Source organism: Aulonocara sp. 'chitande type north' Nkhata Bay, linkage group LG14 (assembly GCF_057382095.1).
Source record: "Aulonocara sp. 'chitande type north' Nkhata Bay isolate Kocher_YH1m ecotype deep benthic linkage group LG14, A_spYH_male_GT1.1, whole genome shotgun sequence".
Taxonomy (NCBI): Eukaryota; Metazoa; Chordata; class Actinopteri; order Cichliformes; family Cichlidae; genus Aulonocara; species Aulonocara sp. 'chitande type north' Nkhata Bay.
Window position 1 is genome coordinate 15,671,983 of NC_141357.1, and position 27,557 is coordinate 15,699,539.

Here is a 27,557-nt window from a genome sequence, read left to right on the forward strand (position 1 = left end):
TGGGTCCCCAGAAGCTTGTAACATTTATATACTGTATGTGTTTTTAAGTGTCCCGCAGACATTTAGCAACACATAGACGGGGTCTATTATGTATTGCTCTGTGTCTCTATCTAGAGCATCCATCCCCACAAGTGATTATGCTAATTAGTGTTTGATCAGATGATTAAATTAAAACTCGATTCATTCAAAGGACTAAATGCTCAGAATACATTTGTGTCTGCTTGGCTGCTCGGCTTCGCACAGCACAATTCCCCTTGTGTCCTAGCCACTGGAGGAAAGGATGACCGGAAAGGAAAAGGGAAGAAACTGTACAAAACTGCCTCTCATTTTATTCAGGCAGGCGTACAGAGGGAAACGAGGACTGTAATAAAGCAAGCCAGGGGGGCTGAGGGAGAGTAGAGGAGGAACGGAGAGAAACAAGGAAAAGGAGAAAATAAAGATGTGTGTGTGTGTGTGAAATGTGTGAGTGTGCCGGGGGTGGGGGTGCTGAAAGGATCCCGGCTGTGGTCCCCTAAGTGTTGAATAAACATGCTTGATTTAGGGAAATGGCTGTGATAAATGTTTAATATGATAAGTCCATAAAGACGGTCAAATGAGTCTGGAGTATTAAAATGAGTACGGCACGCAGCAGCAATCACAGCAGCTTTGGAGGGGGAGTAGGTGGTGGCGGTTGGAGGGCCTGATAATGGCAGGCAGAGCTAACAGGATGAGAGCAGCCAGCTGCTGTGACATCCACATTAACACACTCTACCAGCTGCTGGTCACAGACATCTCTTGGACAAAACAGGGACAGGGGTATGTATCTTAAAAGGGTAACCGAGGCAATAATTGTATTATTACCTGTGCAGTATTGGTAGCAATAAAATCACAAGTGTAAAGCACTTCTCAAAATCGAGTTCAGGAGGGTCGCAAAAAAGCTAATAAGGACGCTGCAATCAGCTGGAAGAACAAGGCGGGCTTCAAATGATAGTGCAATTCAAACCAACGGCTCATTTAAAAACACAGAAAAAGGCTGACAGAACAGGAAGAAACCAAAAAAAGCATATGTGATACTGAGCATGGGCGTCGCGTTAGCAAACAAACATCCAAATGCTGATGGTGAAGATATCTGCAAATCGTGTTCGCTGGCAACAAGTTTAATTTGTTTTTCCTTTCAGTGTCAACTCCTGCAGAAGTTTGCTCATTGTAGCTGCTTCCTTCTGGCTATGTTTAGACACCCAGAACCTGCATTATTTCCTCAGAGCTAATATCGACAATCAGTTTTCTGTGGTCTGGATTTAACTATCTCTGTTGCACCTCCTCTGTACGTAAATCGAGTTGGTTATGTGAGTTTGCCGATGCTTGTGTTGTGAAATCAGGTGTTTGCTTTGACTTCTAAGTAAACAGAAAAAGTTTCCTCTGCATATTTTGCACAGGTGTGCCATGGCTACCTAACAGATTTAGCTGGCACAGATAAAATAACAAAGCCTGAGGGCCAAAGGCTATCTGTGTCAGGTCAGCCTCTTCAGAAGCTTCTCATATACCCCTATGAAACCACCATGGAGCTCCCTGGGTACCATCTAGGTGGACAGCAGTTATGATAAATCCAACAGCAGCAACTTTTCTGAAGGCCCTTAGACTTAATGCTGGGTGACATAATAAGGTTGCTTGTCCAGTATGTGTGATATCTGCTTGTCTAACTGAGGTTGGGCCTCTGGTAGACTGAAAAAGCATCTGTTCAGTGAGAATGTTGCTGCTTAATCATGTTATCAAGAAAGGCAGTGTATGTTGACCATTAGATTATTTTGGAGGTGATTTGATTATATCCAGTGAAGGCTCAATCAAACCTGTTGAATACATACAGACAGTCTTAAAGGATAGAAGATTATGATGTCTATTTCTGACAAACCTGGGCCTGACTGTTCTATAAAGTCATCATTATAAATATAGAGCCATAGCAACGCAGACTCTTCGATGAAGCTGGACTTACTTCTTTAAAGGATGTATTTGCATATGTTTCTTAAGAGAATGGGTTACTGATTTAGCGATGTATTATTTGAATAAAAACTGTGGCAGAAAATACACAGTTATGGTAAAAAGAAAGCACATCCTCTTTAAATTCTAAATTTTTATGTATCAAACATCATAATCTTGGCCACAGCCGATCTTGCAATTAGGAAAATACAACCTCAGAACCTCAGACCTTACACTGCGTCATTATTTATTTAACAAAAATTAAGCCAAAATGTAGACAAAGTGTGTGAAAAACTAAGTACAACCTTGTGGCATCCACAAGAATTAAGAGGGTAAGTAGAAGCCAAGTCCTGCTAGTCAAATGGACTTGATTAACTGATCATCAGAGCATGGGAGGCCCTCTATGAGACAGAAGGTTTGGCAGTTTGATGGTCCGGAGCATTCAGGTGTGTGTTAACATGATGCCACAGAGGAAAGACATCAGTAACTATTTTAGATGATGCAACCGCTGCCGTCTATTAATCTGGGAAGGGCTATAAGGCCATTTCCAAACAGTCTGAAGTCCATCATTCTACAGTGAACATTCAAGACAGTTACCGGTCTTCTCAGGAGTCAATTTCCTAGCAAATTCACCACAAGGTCAGACTGAGCAATGAGAAGCTGAGAAACTGCAACAAATCCTTCAGTGCTACATGTCAGACTTTACAGCCCTCAGTTAGCATGTTAAATGTTAAAAGTTCATGACAGTACAATTAAAAAAAGAATGAACAGGTTTGGAAGGGTGAAGGCAGGAGAAGACACTGTCACTGAAAAGGACATGACGGCACAGCTAAGAAAGTTGCAACAAGCTCACAAGACCTGTGTAACAATGTCCTTTAGACAAATGAGACCATAGTGGAGATTTCTGACTGTAATGCACAGTGTTGTGTTTATAGAAAAGCTCCACAGAGCTGCTGGAGATGACTGCGGCTTATTCTGCAGCCACAGGGCCTGGGCGCCTTGCAGCCTTTGAATTGATCACAAACTCCTTTGTATACCAAACTGTTCTACAATATAAACCTTAATATTGACAGATGGTCTACTTTCTTTATACCATGACTCTAGGCAAGCAGAACAATGCTACCGGTATCTTATAAGTGAGCACATTACATGTGTGTAGTAGCACGAGTGAGAAGTTATTGTATTTAGATGAAAGGATGGAGTTATTATTCAAATTAGCAAGTTGGGTTAGCAAGCTACATCCATAAACATCACAAAAACAGATACCTGCTAACTGGTGCTAAGTGCCAGACTAACAAAGTAGAATAATTTCACTCACCAATACTGGAGTTAAAACTTTTTAAACTTCTACCAAAAATGCTCCAAAAAAGCAGCAACAGCTGTGCTGACTTGAATTAGCCTAGCTAATCCTAGCAGAGCGCTACGTAGCACCAATTAATCAAAGTTTTCTAGCTAGCTAAAATAGATGAACTACTATTAAAAATTAAACAAAAATTGATTCATTGATAAATTTTCTTTTATATTTAAAAAGGTAACATCGTTTTAAATGTAAAAGGCATCCAGCATGCCTGTGTTTGTGGTGAGTCTGCCGAGATAATAAATCAGTGATTAAATGAGACCCTCGCTAGATTATGTGCTGCTTTGATTGTTACTTGGTTCCTTCCATTTGATGTTTCCTTCACACAAATAAAAGCATTTACATTATTAATCGGTGTATAAATATAAAGTATCTTCGCTCCTCTCAATCAACTTTCACCTGGCAAACTTATTAAAATTAAAAGATAACAACTCAACCCCCACTGTGGAGTTCACGGGATAGTCCTCTGATTATTTTATGTAACATACAAAAAAATTATTGGTTTATACAGTAAATACATTACTAAATGCTTCTTTTTAGCAGTGCTGGATTACTTTATACAGCACACCATCAATGTTGCACCCTGTGGGAATAAATCACCCCTAAAATATATTTATAACAAACAATCCTGTGCATGTTTGTCAAAAGGATTAGCATTAGCTTTCTATAAATACACAGGTTTTATTCATGTTAATTGGGTTGAGGAGAGGCAACAGCGCAGTGCTGCTCTCCTCAGGTCTTAGTAAAATTAGAAAATTATTTTAATTAATAGGTAAAACTGCAGGTGTTGAAATCTTAAATCATCTGTAATAAGTTTGGTCTAATTGGAGAAGCTGCTGCGGTTCAGTAGCAGCGTTTTCCAGGTTCACATAGTAAAATCCAACTCCTTGTAAATCTGCAGTGGATATATGCAACAATTTCAAAGCAGTGCTTTTTTGTTTACTTTATTACAGACCTTGGTTTCCCTCCACCTTCTAGTGCGCTTGTTATATTACATAGCAATATTAGATTTCTACTAGTGGAGGTTTTTATTCATCATCAGCAGCAGCAGAGGGAGCTGCTATAGTTTGCTACGGTATAATCCCTCATCAGATTCACTTGCACTCATCATCATCAGCAGTAGCAGCAGCATAATTTAGACATCAACGTCTTTATTGCTTAGTTATACTAACTGAGAACCAGTCCAGGGTCTCTGGCTTTCCCTTGATGAGACAGCCAGCCACTCTGGCCCATTTAAGACATGAAAATAGACCAGGGAGGAGGAGGAGGCTCATCTGCTGTGGGGGCCTCGTTTTTAGAGTTGCCCGCCCCTCCTAGACATCAGAGGACTGATCTGTCGGTGTGGATCAGCAGCTTGCGTACAGCCAGCCCTTTCTGTCACAGCCCTGCTTAATATTCATGAGAGCAAATTGGAATACAGTCATTTAACTTCCATGCATGGTGTATTGCCTCTGGCCAGATCAGATCAGTGGGAATGCTTACTCACAGTGGACTCCCTGGCCCTGGCTGGTTATCATCTCCCTGTATCAGAGCTCCTAGCTCTATACATAGCTCTACACATATTGCTTTCAAGTTCATAGACTGATATAAAGAAAAAATAACTTACTTTGGTGAAATATGATTTTCATCCATGGTAATCAGATTAAATGAAATGCAGTGTACCTGTACAGTGTATTTCAAATTTGGGTCACCCACAGGTCAAGGCCCTATTTTTAGCTGCTGGGAATAAAGCTTGATCACATGCTCGAGCGCTGCCTACATCACACTAATGCTACTATCCATAAATGCACAGAGCAGGAATTTGTTAAGGTTGAAAATTGCTTCAGCTGTTAGTGTTGAATGTGAGTGAGCCAGGTATGATCTCCACATCCCAGGCAGACATGCCCTGAGGGCACAGAGCACAGAGCTGCTTTAATTACCCAAGGTTCCTGCTGTCACATTGTCACTATGAGGTACCCGGTGCCACGCTACCATGCAGTGCAGAGTCCCCATGCTGCGGTGGCGTTGACAACTCAGACAATGGATCTGCTCGCTCAACAGATGCAACACAAGTGCCCCCTGAAATATGGGAAGCTGAATCAATCCCACTATCTCTCTGATTCTCTTTTTGCCCCTTCTTGTTTGCTTTCTGCTGTTCTCTCTTCTTCACATGTCACAGAGAGTTCATGACAAAAAAAGCTAGCAGCTGCATAAAAGATGGAATATGTTGGTGTGGGATGAGAAGTCCCATGTGGCACCGGGACCATTCATCTTAACTTGCAAGGACACATGAGAGAGGAAAACATCACACAAAAAGTGACTGTAGCATGTTTTGAGCATGTGTCAGGCTGAAAAATAATTAAGCGGCGAGTCAAGGACTTCAGGACCTGTGGAATCAACCATGTATACTAATCTTTATTACCTTGCATTAACACTGATTCACTGTTTACGTGGCTCTGCTGTGGATGGTAACAGCCTGTCAGCCGATCAGTTATGCTGTGGAAAGGAGCACAGCTATGGCTCATAATAGGTGTTGTTTGCTGTATATACAGTAATTCTGTAGGAATGTTACAGCTTCTCTGAAACAGATCATCAGAAGGTCAAACACTCAATAAACAGATTTTTCTAATAGTTTTTCAGTTATAACATTAAACAGACAATAGATTACAACAGCTCTGCAAGAAATAACTGTATAGTTATGTTTAAATATCTGTGTGGCAGTCTAACAACAGACACACTACCAACCTTTGTCGTCCCATTAAAGCAGATGGCAATAAACAAAGAGCTAATTTTCCCATATCTTACATTCCCAATAAAAACCTTTAAACTTTTACGTGATGTTTTTACGTGTATAATGCACATAAAAAACACTATAGAATGAGGACACAGTATAACACAATACAAAATGGTGCTCTAAGGAATATTTTTATATGGTCAATGGGTTTTTTTTAGTAATAAACTCTCCAAAAATGATCACCTGTCGCTACACACCACTGTTGTGTCTTGCATCTTATTGTTTTATGATGGATAACTTCTGTTCACTCTTCACGCCTCTTTAGTTTTACAAGAAAGCTCTTCTAAGGGGAAAAAATATGTATACATATTGGTTCATAACCAAACAAAAGATGGAGACAGCTGGCATCTAGCTGGTGAACTTAGTGTAGCATTTAGCACGAGTGGGTGGAGACCAAAGCAAAGCTAAAAGGAGAGCCTCTATTGGGCTTTTATGACTCAGAATCACAAACACATCTCCAGATGTAATAAAATGAATGATAATATTATTCCATGTAAGTCAACCGTTTTTGCGCCATGGACTGGTTTATGTCCAACAATATTTTCACGGGCCGGCCTTTAAGGGTTTGTGGATAAATACAAAAAAAGAAAACCAGCACTGCTACCAAAAAAAAAGATTTATTCATAACACTCGGGAAAAGACCCAGGGAAACCGAGTTAATGATAAAAATGATTAAAAAAAAAACCCTGATTAAAAACCGATAAAACCCCAGAAAACCATAAATTTTACACCCAAGCCTCAACTCTCGTGGCCCGGTACCAAACGACTCACGGACCATTACCGGTCCGTGGCCTGGGGGTTGGGGACCGCTGATGTAAGTAATAGTGTGATTTTATATGCATTTATTTATTTTTGGTGATATAGTCGCGTTTGATGTGTTTATATACGTTCTTATATATTCTTACATGCTTATAACGCAATCCAAACACAAACACTTCATACACATACACTTCAGCCCTGTAGAGATTTCTTTATAGCTTTGAAAGTCTTAAAAAATAGTAAATAATGATAGTTTTTAACATTATTGCTCCAATATCTGTCTCATTGCTTTCTAAACCAGTTGCATAAACAGTGGGAATTACAGAAGTGCAACGTGCAAACAAAATACAATTGAGCTAGCTATAGGAAACTGCAAGAATAGCACTCAAAACTATGACAGTAAGCACCAGATTAGTGAATAAAAAGCTTACATTTAAAAGAGGGTAAATATTAAAAAAGTTCTTGTGATAGTTAAGGTTTACATAAAACAGCTTTCCTCATTCCTCCTGTCCCTCTGAAGATCCCGAAAAAAAAAAATCATAGTCAATTATAGATGCATATAATGCATTATTGAACAGTGTCATTTATTTCACCTTTTACAGTTGAGTTCATGAAAAATTATGCCAATTACTGATTTCCTCCAGGGCAATGTAGTAAGTGGTTGGACCCTGAGGCCATTTGTTGGGGAATGACTTGCTGCTCTTTGTGAGGTCGAGGGGAGTGATGTACATGCGTCATCACACCATTTTGCGGTCTGGCTCCTGAGTTTAGTCAATTAGGAAAACGAGCAGTGCAGCGATATGCGCACTTTCACCAGAGTCCATTTCTTTGTTAAATTAAATCAATCTCACTCAGCCAGTCTAAATTGAATAGCTCTCACCTACTTTTAAATGTGAAATAGGCGAATATCAAAACAGCCGTGGCATAAATCCTAATCCAATTTCTCTGATGCTCGCGAAGAATAGAAGCTTTTCAAGCAACTGCACACTTCTTTAATCTATCTTCTCTCGAGACATTTTCTATTGTAACATCTTCAAGAGTCAATTAACTTCACTTGAATAATTTGATCGGAAAACTTTGAAGTGTGCTAGCTGTTTGTAACTGGATTTTTTTTTAAATTAAGAAAAAATATTATGTGTATTTTTTAATTTCGTTTAAATAAAATTGACAAACTTTCTTCACTTACTTCCCCAAATCCAATCAATTGAAGTTTACAAAATATGACGTTTCACTACATGCATACAAACACCTCATTCACAGCACAAACTGTCTTTAGCATAATCAGCTGTGTATTTTGGATTTCACATGAGGGAAATTCTCTGCTGGATGAAAACGAATCAAAGCAGTATGTTTAAAATATCTTGACACAAGTGATTTTAAAGTGTCCTCTCCTTCTCACTAACCTTGAGCACCATCAGGTGAGGCTGAACCCCCCTAAAAAAAAAACTACTACCACCACCATCACCTCCGATCTGTATTATCAACAGAGCACTGAGAAGATTGATACTCCCAGTGCCAGCTGGAAAAAGAGAATGAATCAGAATTTAATATGACTTTGATGTATTATTTTCATCTTAGCCGGTGCCTCAGACCCATCGAGAACCCGGCGCACAATCCCACAGCGTCTTAAAATATTTAAATTGGCTAAAACTTTTTGATGTTAGAGACTGTACAGGTATATGAAAGTTTCTCTGCTGGGAGCATATATAGTGCACATTGCAGAAATTTTATTTGGACCACCCACTCTTAAAAAGTCAGTCTTTCTATAAACGCATATGTGACATTTACACAATCTGCTTTATATATTGTTGAAGAAACTGTATATGCAATATATATTATAAGATATAAACTATATAATACACTATATTTAACAAATACCTATTTTTTCCACATATCTGAGAAACATAATGAGTTGTGTAAACATCTTATCACCCCTTTAAACAAATGAATCTGCAGAAAATATTTTGCATGTATGCATATGGGCATGTTCTAGGACAGGCAGATAACATATTGCAGACAGGCAGCAAGCAGAGTCACGTATTGTATAAAAAAAGGGACGCAGACATTGATTGATTGGTACTTGCTACTTGTGGGCTGTACTACAGTCTGAGTCACAGCTGACATGTTAAAAACCATAATTACAGCATCAAAAATGTGTTTTCTATAAATATATTATTTTATTGTGTCTTACATTTTTCCTCACAAAGGTGATTAGAGCCCCCTAAAAGCTATAATGCAAGCCATATAAGGCACTTTGCTCCTTTTTGGTAATAAAATTTAGGCTGCATTCTTGCCAACCAGGGAGACCAGGCAGGCATGGTGAGATATTGCAGTGATACCTGTGATATTACAGTCTCAGTAGAAAAAACAGCATTGTTTAATTTGACATAACAATTGATATGATTCTGACCAGTGTGTTTTAATACAGGAAGAATAAACAGCTACCATCCCATTTGTGGGTTTCTAGCTAGCTAAAAAACCAACAAAAAACAACTAACTTTGTTAGCCTAAACATTTTAATCTAGAAGTTTCAAATACATCTAAAATGAGTGCACTTTTTTGACATAGTTTTTCGCGGGTTTGAATGCTACTAATATCAGTGTTAGCTCGTTTATTTTGTATTTTATTTTAAATTAGCATTAGCCTTTATAGCGCTAATTTAAGCTAACATAAAAGATAAGGTTATTTTCGCCATTTATTCATATTCCTGGGGAAAAAAAACTCTTTCACTTGCTGTCTATTTGCAGAAGCACAGTTTACCCCTTATAATATAATATTATTTAAATTATTTTGTAAGAAAAAAATACATTTATAAGAAAATACTGTAGTGGGGGAGCAATATACAGAACACTGTTTTATCTAAGCTTAATGTAGCAAATATATAGCTTTATAATCTCACAGAAAAATATACTGTCTGTTTGTATTTTGATAAATAGTTATCCTGCCCTGAACTACAGTCAAAACATTTAAATGAAATGTCTGTATAGTTTTTTTTAGTGTAGTGGTGTAGTGTACTTTATATAACATTGAAAATATAGGTCTCTGTCCAACTTTTCAATATATCTGCATATTCCTTTCTCAGGAGAAAGGCTCCAGCAGTGATCCTTACCTCCATAATAATTTTTGTGTGTTGAATTCCTAATCTTCAAATGAGTGTTTTGCATGTGTACATGTGCAGGTCAGTGGAGTGTCTCATTGCTAGTTCAGAGCTACTGGAGCAGAGAAAAGGATGGAAATGTCTGCAATTTGAAACCTTGTTAGGAATTTATGAAGTGCTAAAATGTTTTCTCCCCAGAGAGGGTCCAAGCCAGCTGCCAGTGCCACTGTAAGCCATTTACTGCAGAGCTTTGCCACCAGGCTGAGGCGACAAGGCATACACACACAAATGCTGTATTTTTGCCTGAAATACAAACAAACTGTCTTTTCACAGAACCTCAGATCGTAGACTTCTGCTGCCTTGGCTTCTTCACTCTGAAATCAAACAGCTGTAGATTTATATGCAGCTAATTGAGCCAACATTGACATTTATTACCCTCCTATCCTCTTGAGAATGCTCCTGCACTAACTACATTTAATGCCATTCTCTTTACAGTGATGCCAGTTTAAACCGAAGCATGAACATAATCACGGCCGTGGACCTTATTTCATAATTGATGGGAGTTTATGTTAATTTAATGTTCCCAAAATCCCAGGGATGGGAATACACTGATGAATCTATAACTGCTGATCATGAGCAATGAATAAGCAACACTTGGAGTCAGAGATTTTTAACAAATACTGATTAAATCTTCTTCATCTTAACTAATTTAAATTGATACTTAAATATCAAGAGCTTAATATCAAGAGCTTATTTATCAACTTATGTTAAGGTGGTGCTTTCAGCAATAATTACTGCAAAATTTAAAAATGAAAGACTGATAAATAAAATCAAAACCACAGATTGTGATGTTCTCCTATTTTTTTTCTTTTCCAGTTTTCAGTGAAGACCTACATTCCAGCTTATACTTTGTCAATGCATCTCTGCAAGAGGTAGTATTTGCCAGCACCACAGGGACCTCTGTGCCCTGTCCTGCTGGGGGTGCGCCGCCTGCCTCGCTGCGATGGTATCTGGCTACCGGCGAGGAGATCTACGATGTCCCCGGCATCCGTCACGTTCACCCCAATGGAACCCTCCAGATCTTTAACTTCCTGCCATCCAGCTTTAGCAAGCTGATCCATGACAACACGTACTACTGCACTGCCGAGAACCCTTCTGGCAAGATTAGGAGTCAGGATGTCCACATCAAAGCCGGTGAGTCTCCAGATAAGGGTTTGAAGGACTTGTTGTTATTGTGATGATGGGGGAACTTGCATGAGTATGAATTTAACAGACTGAGTGTACAACACTTGTAGTACTGATAGTGTGTTATTTTTTTGTAGTTTAGTGGTTAAGTCCAGCAAAGGTCCAAAATCTTACAATAATGCTGCTTAAAGGCTTAGAGCAACTAATGATTGATCTGTAGGCATAGATCAGACAGTTGCCAGGCAGAACCCTTGATGGTCCAATCCCAAGTTGTTCTCAGGACATGCAAGGTCACTTCTCTCTTTGGGAAGAAACCTAAGGTAGCGCTTTAGATTAGGAGAAACTGGCCTGATAATGTTGGACTTCAATGCACAGCTTTTGGAACTAGTCTACTGGAAAAGGCTGGACTTTAGTGCAATCTGCTATTGCCCTCAGTGATTGGACAGGGCAGTGTCGGACAGAGGTGGGCATACTTGTATCATCCAAGCGTGCTTGAAAACTGGGGTTCTCCCTAGTGTCAAAAAAAGAGATCCTGACTGTAAAGCACAAAATAACAGCTCTGAGTTTCTGGTAGTTTCTTGGAGTCCCTGAGTAGGGTGATGGAAGTGGCCCAAGTTGGAGACACCATTGTCCTACTGGGGGACTTCAGTGCTCATCTGGGCAATGACAGTAAATCTGAATGATCTGAATCCAAGCACTGTTCTGGCATTGGAATATTTGTCCATAAATAACACCACGTTCACGCATAAGAATGTTAACCAGGACACCCTAGGGCATAGGTCAATGATCAGTTTTGTAACTGTATCAGTAGACTTTTGGCCAAATGTGTTGAACAATCAGGGGAAGAGAGGAGCTCAGCAATAACTAATGGTGAGTGGAGGATGCCAATTAGCCCAGCCATGCCTAAATGTATACTGAGGAGGTGCGTCCCACCTCTAGTAGAACTTCAGCAGCATTCTGACGGAGGCTGGGGGTCTGAATAGCCCATGTTATGCACCTCCGTTGATCTGTTCCTACATAGCTACAAGGAGTTGTGTAAGGTGGTTGATACCTGCTGTGGACTGTGTTCTCTGAAACACAGATAAGATTAGAAGTTCATGCTATAACATGCACCAGTTTTGTAGTTAAATTTTTTTAGGTGAAACTTGTGTCTCTACTTTAAGCTACACTTTCCACTACCCTGGAAAGTGTCCCTTTCTTTGCAATTTTATACCATAGATCTGAACTCTGATGCTTTCTTTGATGGCAGACCCAGTTTGCTTCACCCTAGATGTCTTTAAAAAAATGCATAATAATGTCATTATTTTGCCCTGTAAATGAGACGTGCCTTTTAATTCTGTTTTTTAATTGTTCAATAGTATCACGGGAACCCTACACAGTCAGAGTGGCTGACCAGAAGGCTATGAGAGGGAGTGTAGCCGTGTTCAAGTGCATTATTCCTGCTTCTGTGGAGGCCTACGTCACTGTCGTATCATGGGAGAAAGACACCGTGTCGCTCAGCTCAGGTAGGAGAAAAACTTCAAATATAGAGCTTTTAGCACTCAAAGCCTCCATGTTCACAACATGGTAATAACTGAACTTAATGTGTATATCTGAAGGTAAAAAGCAAACATTGATGCTAAAATGACCGACCACATTTGTAACTTTGTGCAAGGTATGTACTAAAAAAGACTTTTAGTGGCCATGCCGGTAATTTCAGAGAGTTGTGTCCTTTTTTTTTTTTTTGCTGTTTATGCCCAGTTGCCTTCCACTTTGCTCTGTGCTCTTTGGACGCTGTGTTCTGTTTAGCTGTGAGTCATCTTCTTACCTGTTTACTGGCTGAGTCTGCCATTACTGGGGCTCTGCAGCTCTATACAGCTATGTCCTCTCACTAGCCAGAGGATGTTGATAACTGTCACATTGAATCACTGGGCTTCTCTTTCTTGTACACACTCCACCTCAGCCAACGCCATTTTGAGTCCAGCAAGGGGTAAAGTGGGACAGTTTACATAGCATTACATACCAATGACCTAGTTTACCCTCCTTATTTGAATCCAGTGGCACAGCGGGATAGCGCAACACACCAGAACGTTCTGTAGCTTGAATTTTTACTCAGGTTAAATGGGATGCTTATCTCTTTGATTGCTCCATGTACTGCCCGCTGGCTGATTTTGCTTCATACTGTGGCGTTCAGGGACCTGTAAGTGAGCACTTGATGTCATTTGACTGAAGGCAGAATCTGGGACGGTGTTTTGGTGGCATTTTAAATGTGTGTGCTCAAGCATGAAGATGTGTCTTCTGATCCATGCCAGCGACTTATTTACTCGAGGTTACTCGAGTTACTCGCTGCAAGCTGCTGGTTGAAGACATTGCCTAATGTCACGGAGAGCGAGCAAATACGCAGCATGCAGATATGATTAGGTTCCGCAAATGAAATGAATCATGTAGACAAGACCCAGAGATGATGTTTATCTTAAGTGTGACTGAAAAAACAAAAGCGTCCATGCAAATGAAATACTTTTACGTGTGTTCTCTAGATCAAAAACAAAAGTTTGTTGTCCTGAATTAGAAAATACATGAAGAACGCCTCTCCGTGTATAGACCAGGAGTAGTATTTGTGCCATTTCTGCAAATTAAAATGCAATGTCTGCCAGTTATTTTTCCAAATCAGCTCTGATACAGTCCACAGTGATGTCTGTGCTTTTTACCGCAGGCCAGACGGCCTATAGAATATGCAGTGAAGTTTTGATGGATTATATTGTACACTTGGTGTTCTTTTGAGTTCTTTCACGAGTGTTCAAAAGAACAACGATATCGGATTGTCTGTGTTTACTCCAATAAGTATTGCAGCAGGCGAGTGCTGTCAAAAGCATGAGCACACGGTCAAAATCACTGCTGCTCGGTGATAAATATTTGATGGTAGATTCTGATGCATGAGCGGATTCACCGCGCACTGTTATGGAGAGGGTATGTTTACTCTAGGAGGGTTAGGAGGTGTGTGTGTGTGTTGTGTGCTCGTGTTTGTGCGTGAGCAAAGAACAAGAGTGAGTGAGAGACACCATAAGGATACCAACCGGGCTTGACAATGGCAGGGGGATGCAGTCTGGCCCAGCCTAGTTTTCCGACTTTTTTTTTTTCCACAGCCCTTTCCTTTCTTTTATTCAGTTTTACATAAAAGACGATTTAGTCTCAGAGGACACAAAATAAAGCTATCCCACCGCCTCACTGAATTATTAATCTCAGGTTTTTGTTGGGAGCGGTAACATCAAGTGCACTTCTCTACCTTTGCACGGTGCATCAGAATTAGAAGAAAGACACATCTTTTATAAGATATTTCTCTGAATAGAGGCTGAAATAATCAAAATGGTTAAAACATTGTGGCAGATCATGGTGATAAAGACCTGCGGCTCTGAAACATCTAAGCTGATACCAACAATGTGCTCGCTGCTTAAATGTTCAGGTGTGAGGTTTTGCCTTTTGAGATCTCTAAGTCGCAGAGAGGAAACTGGCTCAAATCGCAGCTGCTGACATCTGTGGAATATCCAGTGATTCACATTAGGGTCAAAAATAGATGCATAATTACAGACTAGAGCTTGTCTTAATTAATCAGCTGTGATTGAAAAGTTAATTACAATATGAATTACCTTTCAGAACGAGGACTGCTTAGTAGTCATTTGAAGCGGCCTGTTTTCAATGTGAATGAGCATGATGCAAGCTCACCGGGTCCTAATGTTGCCACTAACATACCATTAACCCGTCATGAATTTTAAAATGGATCTCGCAGCACGAGCTTTCAAATGGCCGGCTCCGATCGCCTCCTCGCCGCTTTTGATAAACAATTGACAGAGCTAATACAGAGATGAAAGGGGTAAAAAAATATGAAAGGAAGGAAGGTAGAGTAGGGAGGGGAGGAGTTGAGCTGTGTCCTACTGTGGTCCTGCCAGGATTTTATATGATGGACCTTTATTTGAATGCACGTGTGCGCTCCTGTTGTCTTACTACCTGTGTGCACACATTTATGTAAATGCAGAGCTTTTCTTTTTTTTTTTTACACACCCCAGTGTGTTTGCATGTCAAGTGCCCGTGCTTTTTGAAAAGGGTTAGTGTGTGTCTCTGTGTTTTCTATCTACCTGCCTTTTGTCTCCTATCATTCATGATATGAGGCAGCTTAATGAGCTGGGCGGCCTTGGTTTCAGACAAGAGCTTCTGCAAAACCAGTGCTTAAACGCCGAATGAGCTGCAGAGAACATGTTGTCTCAGAGACCTTGTGCTCGTCTCTAGGATGTTCATAGTTACCTATGTTGTGCAATTTGAGCACAAATTCGCCCTGTGCTTGCATCGTCAGTCGTGAGCTGAAATCTGTCAAGTCTTAGATTAGTTCCTCTTGTGCCTACTGTGTACAGACCAACTTCTTATTGACTGTTCTTGCGCACTATAGATGAAGAGGGAACATTAGCCCAAAGTTATCATGCTGTTGGTAAGAAAGGATGCACACAAGATAGCTCTCAGGGTTTAACTTTTGTTTTGCAAGTAGAGACATCAAACTTTGAAACTGAAAGAGCGGAATTTTCGGCGTAGTGCCTAGATGTGAGTGTTTAGATTATGTAATTGGATCCTTTCTTTAGGTTAATAAATTATAATTTGACTTGTATTTCTCAATAATGTCAGATTGCTGCCTATCTTGGTCTAGGATGTTGTCCCAAAAAGCATCAGAATCTTTCTTTTTAAAGATTGTGCCAAATCAAGTTTAATCTATAGCACATTAAAAAAACAGCTGTTGGTGAAAGTGCTATGCATCTAAAATAAAAATAACATGAAAATACAGGACAAAATGACAAAATGAGTTTAAGAAGGGAAATGTTTGATCAAGCACTTGGCAACAGTGGGAAGAAAAACTCTCTTTTAACAGGATGAAACTTCTGGAAGAACTAGGCTCAGCTGTCACTGACCACTGACAACACTTATCAACCATCTCATCATTTGTAATAGTTAGCCTCATATCGTTGTCTTTTAAATTGCTGGGGATTTGTAGCTTTGGTTTCTAACTATTAAAATCAAAATGAATGATATGATTCATTTGACAAGACCTATCAGGCCCAGTGCTGTAATGTACTTAGGCTAAGAGAAACTAAACCTGTACACCTATCACAAACTAATCCGGGAGGAAACCTGACACAGCCTATGATAATGACGTGTAAGCCAGACCGATGACCTGCAGAAACTCCCTGGGGGACAGCTGGTAAAGAGGGGAAAGGTGAGGAGGGGTCAGGTAGGATGGGGAGAGGACAGGAAAAGAAGAAGGAGGCCATATCTCCCTGTCACAAGGAGATACGGCCTCCTTCAGGGAAAGAAAATGCATGCCTCTCGTCTTTTCGGGCAGGAGATTAGGTTAGAGATGAAAGACAGGAAGCTTTATTGTGCAATACAGTAAGACACAGGCTTAGAGTGCGAAGGAAGGAAGAGACTCCACAGGTCCTGCCTACTTCCAGGGTGTGCTGCCATCTTGGCTGTCCACCCTCTTAATTTCACACAACATTGCATAACTTTTCTTCTCCGATGTTTGAATAAAATTTGGACAGTGCATACATTCTATAAGAGTACAGCACTTGTCTGTCGTCTAGATTTGGCCAAATCTTTATATAAATATATTTTTACTATTCAGTAATATTTTTTTTAACCAAAAACATGTCCTCATACTTCATTTATTAACAAATATCACATTTTTTGTTTGTTTTGATTTTGTTCGCAAATTATATTGTGATAAACTAAATATTTCTAATATTTATTAACTGTTTATTAATTGCAAAATAGAACTACAAACATATCCTGTATCACTGGATCATACCGTGCACGTTTTAAAGAGAGAGAGTTTTTTTGGTTTGTATACACTATATATAATATATTGTAATATAGTGTTTATCCATAATGATAAAATCAGATGTTGACATTTTTTATGTTTATGTTTGACTGAGGAAAATACTTCTCTTCTCTTCCATCCTCCTCCGCCGGCCTTGACTGTCGGACTTTTTTCTTTTCCTCTCATTTCGTTGCATAACCTGCTTGGCACAGTGCCCCAGTCAATTTCCTCCTGCATGGAAAATGCTATTTTTTTTATTTGCTTTATGCAAATAACTCCATCCAATACTCAGAGCATCGGCGAAGGGGACAAAAAAAAAAATCTGGCTACATTTTTCAGTCACATGCGTGTTGGCTTCTTGCATTCTGCTCACTCGTCTCTCTTCCTTGTGAGTGCTTATAGGGGCTAATTAAACAGTTTGCTTCCTAATAGAATCACAGCCTTAACCAGCCAGCGGCCCAGTCGCGGGAATGTAAAGGATGTCTTCAAAGGGGCTACTGTAGGTGTTTGGTTTACGTGATCACTGTTGCAGGATTTTTATCATGCCAGTGATGTGCCACCGTCTCCATTTTTCACTGAGATTGACAGTGAGGGCACTGAGAAGGCAGGCAGAGATGGGGCTGTAAATTCAACACGCCCAAAGTCAGGCCAACCTTGAAAGGAGGGCACAGTGCTAGGAATGAGCTTGCGAGGGAATAAGATGCAATGAAATGTCGAGAAGGAGAGGACAGATTAGAAGAAAGGAAGTGAGGGGAGAGTTGAGGAAACAAAAGAGTGAGAAGGAAGGGCTAGAGAGACGTGTGGGTGAGGCTTTTTCTTTGGTAAACAAGAGACTGCATCACATTCGCCACATGATCTCGTCCCTCTGTCTTCCTCTTTAAAGCTTTCTTCACTCGTTCTCACTTTCAGTCTCTTTCAAATTTCTGTTTCTTCCTCCCCACACGAGCAGGGTTTGCTGATCTTGTTGTTGGGGGGCTTGAAAATGGGTCAAGCACAAGAGTGCGATGACTGGAATTCAGAGAAAGCTCAAGATATTATTATGAGCATGTGCGCATATCAGCACATATATGTGCCTGTGTGTATGTGTGTGTTTGCACCAAACTCCACCCATTCTGCAGTGAAACCCTATGAAAACAACACCGCCTATCATTTTGCTCCCCCCCTCCTCCCACACAGATCAGCAGTTAGTGAAATGCTGACCCTTGTCTTTCACTGCACCCCTTTTCCCAGTCCACACACACACACACACACACACACACACACACGCACGCACGCACGCACGCACGCACGCACGCACGCACGCACGCACGCACACACACACACACACACACACACACACACGCACGCGCTTGTTTTCATATCTTAGTGAAGACATCTAATTGACATAATGCTTTCCCTAGCCGCTTACCCTAACCATTAAAAATGGTTATGGTTCTCAGCCTAAACCTAATGATAACCTAATTGTAACCCTGACACTAAAACCACATTTTGAGCCTTAAAAATGCCTTTAAACTTGTGGGGACGGGCATTTGTCCCCATAAGTGACTGTTGGTCCCCACAAGTATAGTGCCAAGCCAATTTTCTGTCCTCAACAAGGACGTCTAAACATGTACACACACACACACACACACACACACACACACTGACTCTAAAGGAGATGGGGTGCTTTTTGTGATGTTGTCACATAAGGAGTGTTTTGGGTTGGTGGGCTAAGGCCACTCTCTCGTAATAAAAAAAGCAAAAAGCAAAATCAATAGTTGTGCGCATTAATCACTCTGCTGCCACAGAGAATTATGGGAACGCGAGCTGAAGGATGCATTTTGTGCATTTGCGACTTATGAGTGCTGCGTGAAGGGGAGTTTGGGGAATTGGAACAGGACGAGACAAGACCCTTTTAGCAAGAAGTGAGGTTAGCGCGGAGATGTTTTCTTGTGTACACGCATTGTGCGCGCAGTCATCTCACTGTTGCCTTGTCTTAGCTCGCTGTTGGGTGGCATTCACACCGTGTTATTTTGAAAGCTTTGATGTTTGAGGCTTTAAAATAGCTGGGATCACATTTTCATCTTGAAGGTTCTTTAATAAGCAGCAGTTTTTGGATGGTTCAGGAACATTTTTACGCTTTGTACATTATTATTTGGATTCAGATCTTCCTTCAGCACAGAGGAGAGATAAAGAAAACCTCGCTCCCCTCTGACTTTCTCTTTGAGCTTCCACTGTTTGAAGTCTCCATCTTAGTTGTGGTGAGGGCTTGAGGACGTGATACATATTTGATAAGGATCGATAGAAGGGTTACTGAGACTGAGATGGAGGGAAATCAATCTTGGACTGGGCTTCCCAAAAGCATCTTAAACCTAAGGTGATCTTTGAAGAATCCAGCTCTGGAGCTGATGCACAGACTCGTACATTCTCACAGAAACACAATGCAATTTTTAAAAAAGTTCCTTTCATGTCCTCTCTTTTCCTTTTTCTTTTTTTTTTAGTTCATCTGTTGAACAACTGTTTCACTGATGTTCATGTTTTATATTAAACCGTCTACTGACATAATCGCTATGCACATAAAACAATAAAGCAATCTGTTTAGTGATGGGGGACTGAACAGCAGGCAGCGTTCTGGCACAGTGGCTGTGATTCCCAGCTGATACTCCATACGGATAGACAAAATCAACAACTGTTGAGGCGGGCATTCTTCCATCAGTGTTTACTAATAAACAGTAGCAATATGGCAGCCATTAGGCTGTTTAGGCTGAGAATGATTAGGGTGGTGATGGCTAGGCGCAATGGGAGACTGAACATGCTCTCATCTTTAATAGGCAATTTGGCTATGGGGGATGCCGCTTTGTTTTTGACTTGGCCTGAAGACAGAAGCTTAGATAAGCGCTGATTTGGAAGAGTGTGCTGCGAGTGCAGTGATCTCATTTTAGGAAATTTGTGTTACGGAGGCCAGTGCGATCTGCTGAAAGAAAGTGTAGACTATCGAGATGACATGCAATTTGAAGTTACTCTTGATCTTATACGCATTGTCTTATTACCTTAACAAATAAGACAGAAATAGAAAGATGTAAATAACTTAGCTTTTTTTCCAGAGAAAAGTTAGAAATTTAAGTTTTGTGGTTGAAAGAAGCTCATCTAGAGGAAAAGGTCCATCCTGCCTGAGCTTTTGGATTACTGTAGAGCAACGCTCGGCTGAAAATGGACTGGATCCGGGCCAGAACTAGCCTGGCGTCGGGCCAAAACACAGATTAGTAATAAGCATGGTGTGAGCTAATTACAGCCGGAACAAGCAATTAATTTCTGTTTATAAACTCTCCTGTATGTGGGCTGCTGAATGAAATGGCTGCGTAGGTGCAAGCACCCTGTGCTCATGCATGTGTCTGCATGTGTCATGCATGACAGGTGGTGGGGTTCACGGAGGAATGTGTCCATATGTTCCCAGCTCAAGCACTGGGATAAATTGAGACAAACTGGTGTGCTCAGTCACATCCCATAATGCAGCAGTGTCTGATCCCATCTTAAGTGACTGATTAGAGTAAAAAAGGCACTTAATAACTCAAATTACTCTGCTGACCTAATAGGGATTTTTCACTCCATTTTTTTCTCTCTCTCACATCTTCCATCCAATCAAGGATTAATACTTGCTCTTATTCTTCTCCCAGGGTGGTAAATCTGTAAAAATACAGTAAATCACATTGAGCCTCTTTAAACTTTCACACAGTGCCTGGGAGCCCGTGGGCCCCATGCTGGGCATCTGTAACACTGATTAGACATGATCATGGTTTCAGAACACCTGCAGTGGACACCAATCAGAGAGTCAGAGAGAGGGATCTAATTTTACAACCAAACACTGTGTGGATGTATAAGTTTGTCTTAACATCCAGCTATAGCTTGTGAAAACACTACTGCATCTTCCCGAGTTATGGAGCTTTGGGAGCTCTCCGTGTTATCTCAGCTCAGGTTTAGTTGCTACAAATGTTACCGGACAGCCTCTGTAAAATGCTTGGGACTTGAAAGACACGTGCTCTGACCAGGCAGGATTGCCATTGAGTTGCATTATGGAAAATAAGAATCAGTGTCTGGGAGGCAGAATTTCCCTCTCGGGTCGATCAAATTTGACTAGACTTTGTTTCTTTTTCTTTTCTTTGCTGTGTCTCCTCAAGCGTTGACCTGTTCACGTTCATCTGGGCTAGCGTTAGGATGCATTTTTGCCACGCGCTAAACAAACATAGTTTTAGAAACTATTACATGTTGTTGCATGCATTTTAGCCCCAGACTTTTTCTGTTATAGGATTCCCATTTTCCCCAATACAGGTGAAGATGTGAAACTAATCCTACCCCAAACCCTTAATACAGTGACCTGGTGAAGCCTGCTAATATCATCAGAATATTTTAAAAGCACAAATTTTAAACTCTTTTGCCAAATAATAAAAGAAAATGAACCCGATTGAGCTGATTGGTGGCTTGAACATTAATCCGTGTTTGGGACTAGTGCAACAAATATACTATCGTAATTTTTATCACTGTTAGTCGCTGTACTGTTCTTTTTTTAATGTTCTTTTTGGTGCCAAGCAGCTATAACTGGTCACTTTTCTTCTGATACAGCTTTGTTTTAGCCATTCCCCGAACACCTGAGATGTCCAATTACTGCACAGTTTTAGCGCATCGTGCAAGTTTGAGTTGACTTCACCGGTGACAAATGGACAAATCGCTCTCCAGATTGAATCCATCACAAGTAAATGACCAGCTGACTTCACAGCAAGGTGACCCTCCATCTTTTCCTTGATGTATGAGGCATCAAGCATCATTATTTTTCTTCAAGGCTCGTTTTCTTTCCTCTTGCCTCTTCTTTGGCATGAGCCTTGAGAACAACACTTAGACACACACAGACAATCACACACTCGGTATACTCGTGGCCCGTCTTTGACCTCACCTTGTCATTGTGCAGCCAGTGACTAAGATCCAAACACCCAAACTCCCGGTGGACTGCTGCTAAGTGGCTGTGGTGAAAACAGCGGGTCTGCTATGTCCTCACTGTGTGCTAGCTGTGTGTCTGTGTGCAATTAAAAGCAGACAAAAACATTTATAATTAAGCTTCCTGTGATATTACCGCACTGAATTAATGATTTCGAGATATGTGGGGGACTTCTTGTACAAGAGGTTCTTAAACCTGAGAGGACGCGTCGTACTGAAGCATTAATGGCGCTGTGCGTGTATGTGGCCAGTCAAACTGTCATTTGCAGCAGTGACGTCACGAGGTGACAACCACGGGCAGAGTGGCCTTTTGACAGACGCAGCCTGTAATCTGCACATCAGCGTAGGAGTTGAGCCAGCCTATCACAGCCGAGCGCCCATCGCCGCACACGCTTATCACCTGCGTACAGCTGCTGTTGCCCCTTTGAGGGAGCGAGTGAAGAGGATGGAGAGAAAGGAAAGAAAGCACAAGAATGAGCGCCTGAGACAGAGGCTGATTTGTGTTGTGTCGCAGCACATTCTCGCCTGCATCTTTCTTTCATACAGTTTCTAAGGTGTGCGTTTGAAGAAGCATTTTTCTGGATCCTATAATCCACATTTTTTCCCTCCCATTTAAGGGTCGAATGGAAGGAAAGTCTTTGTGTTTGTTCTGATTAGTGCTGCATCAGCCCAGCAATAGTTAAAAATGTGATTCAGAGTGGAAGCATGCTTTGTAGCCCTTGCGAAATGAGAAAGGAAAGAGAGAGAGGAGAGATAAGCTCAATCTGAATTGATTTTCGTGTTACTTTCTGCTGTACTTGAGTTTCCATAGCAACGTGGTCAGGTTCCCTCGGCCTCCTAGGGCAAGTGTAATTGTTGTCTCTTTCTTCCAGCAAACTTTCCTTTCCTTTCCTTTCCTTTGTCTTTTGTCTCTGAAAAATGGAAACATACTGTAGATAAAATGGTTCTTGGGTTTCTTTTTTGCAGCTGGCTGAGACAGAATATTTGTATTAATAGTAGCACAGTACCGCCATCCAGCCAAAAAAATTCCATGTTCTCTGAAAGGGAGCTTTGGAAATTGCTTAACAATGTAACACTTAAGTTTATCCAACTACTCTGACTGAAATCTCATATATATTGAGAGGCAGTAGCTATGTTTCCCCATATAAGGCCAGTGCATAAATTATTATAATGCCCCTAAGACCAAAGTCCCAAACACCGGTCTATTCAAATATTGTTTTTATCCATCCAACTGTCTAAAACTCAAAGATGTGCACTTTACTTTAAGGTTTAATTTAAGAAGCAATAAAGAATCTGCACAACCGAGAAAGTCTAAGTGTCAAGATCGTTTGCAGTCGCTTGTCATGCGTTTTGATAAATGATGCATCGGTTATCAAAACAGATGAATTTCTCTTAATTCACGGTTAATGAATTTCAGCTTTAAATGGGTTCAAAAGGTAAGTGTTTTATTATTTCCTTTGCTTTATGATTTATTGCTGTATCTATAAGGCTTGTCAGTGATTTACAGCTCTTTGCTCCTGTTGTCCCCTGACTGATTACCATAATACAAGAGCTTTATTTTCAAAAGAAGCTCAGATATAATCAGTGAAAATGGCCGTGACTGAACCTTTGCAGAGTTTAGATTAAAAGAACAAAATGTGTTCACGCACAAATTTTGAAGACGGAGACAGACAAAGGAAGCGAGGAGGAAAAGGAAAAAAAAAGAGTAGCATAATCCTAAACTGAGTTTGCTGCACATCATCTGATAGATGCATCTTTAAAAAATAAATTAGATATCAGAGCTCTCTGTGAGAGTCCAGTGATACACTGCTGTGCACATAACGAGGCCTTCACAGCTGTTTGGAGTCTAATGGCTCAAAGAGGCCTTGCCTCCTCAGCAAGAAGATATGGAATGCATCTCGGGGCATTTGATTGCTGCTGATCGAGAAACATTTACATTATGGCTTTTAGGACATTATCGAAGAAAAATGGTCCAAAAGCTGATGGAGCTGAGGTCAGCACTCTGACTGTATTTACAGTATATTAGAAAGTGCCTGAGGGAGGCACAAAAAGTCTGGATGTCTCCGCAAAACATGCTCAGCGATATCTAGGTTAAAAAAGGTGTATATTGTTGATTGAGTTAATTTAGCACACAATAACATTAATGTTTCACTTATTGTGTTCTGCTTTGGGTGGGGATGACAGCTAGCTGCTTAAAATGTACAATGCCTTATTTCGAGTAAGCCTCTGCATCTGTGATGGCCTTGGACCTGCCCCAATCTGCTCTGTGTTTTCTTCCTCCAGATCGATGCTAATTAATACACATTTCCCCCAGGGACGGTGGGGAGGCCATGCAGACAATCAGAAATTGCCGTCATAGGCTAGAGTTGAGCTGAGAGCTTTATGGGGAAATAAACCTTCCAAATATTTGCATACAGCAAATAGCTGGAGCCTCGTGTCGTATGTTTCCAACAGCGCTGCCGCTACGAGGCATCAGTCATGAGCTGGGGCTCAGTCTGAGAAGCTAAGTGGACAATCAGTGTTTATCCAGTGGCATATGTTAATTGGCTTGTTAGGCGGAGGCAGCGCCTTGTCTAATCATGTGCTTTAATGCAAATCCAGTTCGCGCAAAGTTCAGCCTTCTATTGTTTTAGCAGCCATATTCCATTAAATCCAAAGGTGTGCACGCCTGTGGTTTACGGTACAGCCAGCCGTACAATACAAAATGGCTGTGCCTATACGCGAACAGCCTTCTGGTTCAATGCTCGTTTTGTTTACTTTCCCGTTCCTGCTCTTCTCTCCTCTCTCCATCTCCCTCTGTTAAAACAAGTGGAAAAAAATGAAAAAGGGGAGACATGTTTTTGTGCATGCCTGGCGGACAGATAGGCGCTGCATAACTAGCAGTTTCCTCTGAAGTAGAGAGAAATCTATTTGCTTGTAGAAGCTGCTTGCATAATCCTTTAGTTACACTTGCCAGCTGTGAGCAAAGATATGGCGCTGTGGGATTTGGCATGAATATCATTGGGAGGACAAAGAAATGAAACTGATAAGTGTTTGTGCATAGGGTCCTTTGCATAATCCAGGATAACCCACAATCTGAGTTTCCCAAATAGATGTAGCGAGAAACCATTAATGAGAGCATATTGTTTGAAAAGAGAGCACATTTAAAGATAATGTGCACATTTCAAAAACTCTGAAATCAGAGATTAGGTTTAATTTGCTTTTGATTATTGGAAATTTTCTTAAACCAATACATTTTGAATATTCTACTCAAGAAAAAAAATTAAAATAAAAGAAAGAAGGTGTTGTCAAAGCCATAATCTGTGAGCCACGTATACAGTGCAGTCTGGTCTTTTTCTGGGTAACACCCTCATGAACACATTGTGGCCAAGCTAAAACACCTCGTCTCCCTTTTTCTCTCTTTGCTCCATATCCTTGTTTCCTTCTGTCTCGGTCAACAGTGTGCACTGCAATAAAGAAAAAACACATCACTCAACAGCTTTCAATACATCTGTCCAACCTCTTAGGGTATTTGTTTGCTCAGACTCCGCTGCCCCGGCACCTGCATTTTATACTTCTCTCTGCGTTATCGGACTCTAATAGACAGCTGCTGAAAGCTGGTGTGAAATATCTGTATGCTACAGTGTGCAGACCCTGATTCGCAGAGGCCTGTAATATCTAAATAATGGGATGAAACACTCTCGGGTATGAAATGTTTACATATTTTTCCCCTTTACTGGCATAATTTGTGAAAATCACTTGATGTACCGCCTAAAATTTAGAGCCACCATATCTGTAGCGGCTCAATCTGACGATGAATAAGCAACAAGTAACAGGATGTAAATAATATTTTGCCTCCAAGTTAATAATTGCTCAATTTAACAGGGAGAGTCCTTTGGTGCAATATGGTGTAGCTTTGTTTCTTCACAGCATCAGCACTGTAGACGCCTAAAATGAATCAAAAATGATCACTAATGTGCTTTAAGCCGTCTCTAAACCACAGCGCAGCTTACAGTTATAAAGATGAAACTGGTTTAGCTTTTTTCATGATATCTGTTGATTTCAAAAAATGTATTATTGTCAAATTAGTTAATAACGTTAGCAGCATTTGTCTTACTGCATACAATAAAGTGTACATTTAAATAGAAAGAATCCACCTATGAAGATGGCCTCAGTTTTCACAGTTTCTGCAACATGGCTCCCACTGTTTTGTCTTCACTGTGTGTTTATAGTCTGTCTCTCATTCCCATGTAACATTAACATTTCATTATCCAGAGGAAACAATAGAAATATACAAAAGGAAAAAATAATGGAAGTCTCCGCATCCAGAAAGGTTAAAATATTGATGCGGTTGCAGGTAAATGACTCAAAATCTGAGCGAGAGGATGAAAATGTGGGCTATAAGGAGAGCGAGCAAGGCGAAGAGGGGAAGACATCACTTGTAAAGCTGGGCTCTGAGGGGGCTTGGGCGCATAATCAATGAAGTGAAGTGTGTGTGTGTTGTATCTGTGGCGTCAAGTCGGCTTCACAGAAGCCAATCCTATTTTTACAGGGTAGACAGGTCTGTTGCTATGCTCTTTGAGAAGGTCTCCCGCAGCTTGGAAAAAGACACAGAACATCCACTCAGGGTTTGTATCACACCTCCAGAGTGGACAGAAGAAAAATGGGCAGTTAGAGCGAGGGGGGCTCCCTCCGCTAGGTGACAGATTCAATTGATTATTGATGATTTGATCCATTATACACTCAAAGGAACGTGTTGACACCAGCAGAAATAGACTCTGTACTTATTCATTTCTTTTTAGGGAGAGGTGTGAATGCAGGGAAGACACATGCTGTCTAGAAAAAGGTGAGCATGACGAGCTCGTTTTAACTATTTATTAAGTATTTCATTATTTACTTCTAAAACTCTCAGCTAAAGCGTGTAACCGGTTCAGTTATCGGTTTAAAATGTTTCGATAAAAGTGAAATAAAATCATGTGATTGGATTTTGGTTGAAAGCACAACATTAAAAGGTCGATATCAGAGTGTCATTGTAAGCTTTGACTCAAAGAAAAGATGTTTGTCTGTCTCTCTTTGTGGTAAACATGTAGCTAAACTGATGCTTAAGTGATTAAACATACTGTACAGGCGGGATTATTGTTCACAAACAAGTCACTCAGATTGCCTCCTGTGTGTTTTTTTTTTTTCTATTTTATGTCATCTTGTCCAGATGTCATCTATTAGACATCAGATTAGGAAGAGTGGTGTTGGATTAGCCAATCCGGAGCCAGAATCATCTTAGATTAGATTATAGTATATGGACATTTGGGTCGCTGCAGTGGCTCTGCTCAGCCAAAATAACATTAAGTCAGTGTTACACTGCTAGACACTACACAGACTGTAATCAGCAGACGAGCAGAAGGAGGATGACGGCATTACACAGAAGGATATAAAAAACAAAAAAATCCTGCTTTTTTACAACTCAATTACAGTTTGCCAAAAGCTGCCCAACTTCACCAGAAAAAAAAATCAACACTGTTCTTTTCATAAGGGGGTTAAAACGGCAGATGCCCACGTAGCCTCTTGTGGTTGCGTGAACAATTGCATGTAAAATCTTAGAATTTTCCAGATGGTTAGTTGTGTGGCCACCGCCACGCCTTATCAGGAAACCCAT

At 40.6% G+C, this 27,557-nt stretch overlaps 1 protein-coding gene across 4 annotated transcripts in view; it reads left to right on the plus strand.

Annotated features, from left to right (window-relative positions):
• Positions 1-27,557, plus strand: part of dscamb (Down syndrome cell adhesion molecule b) — a 134,405-nt gene that overhangs the window by 8,616 nt on the left and 98,232 nt on the right. For all 4 annotated transcript variants that reach the window (XM_086261168.1, XM_086261169.1, XM_086261170.1 and 1 more), the window contains exons 2-3: positions 10,816-11,133; positions 12,483-12,629. In XM_086261168.1, the coding sequence (XP_086117294.1) occupies positions 10,816-11,133; positions 12,483-12,629 (465 nt within the window). The remainder of the gene's footprint in view (positions 1-10,815; positions 11,134-12,482; positions 12,630-27,557) is intronic.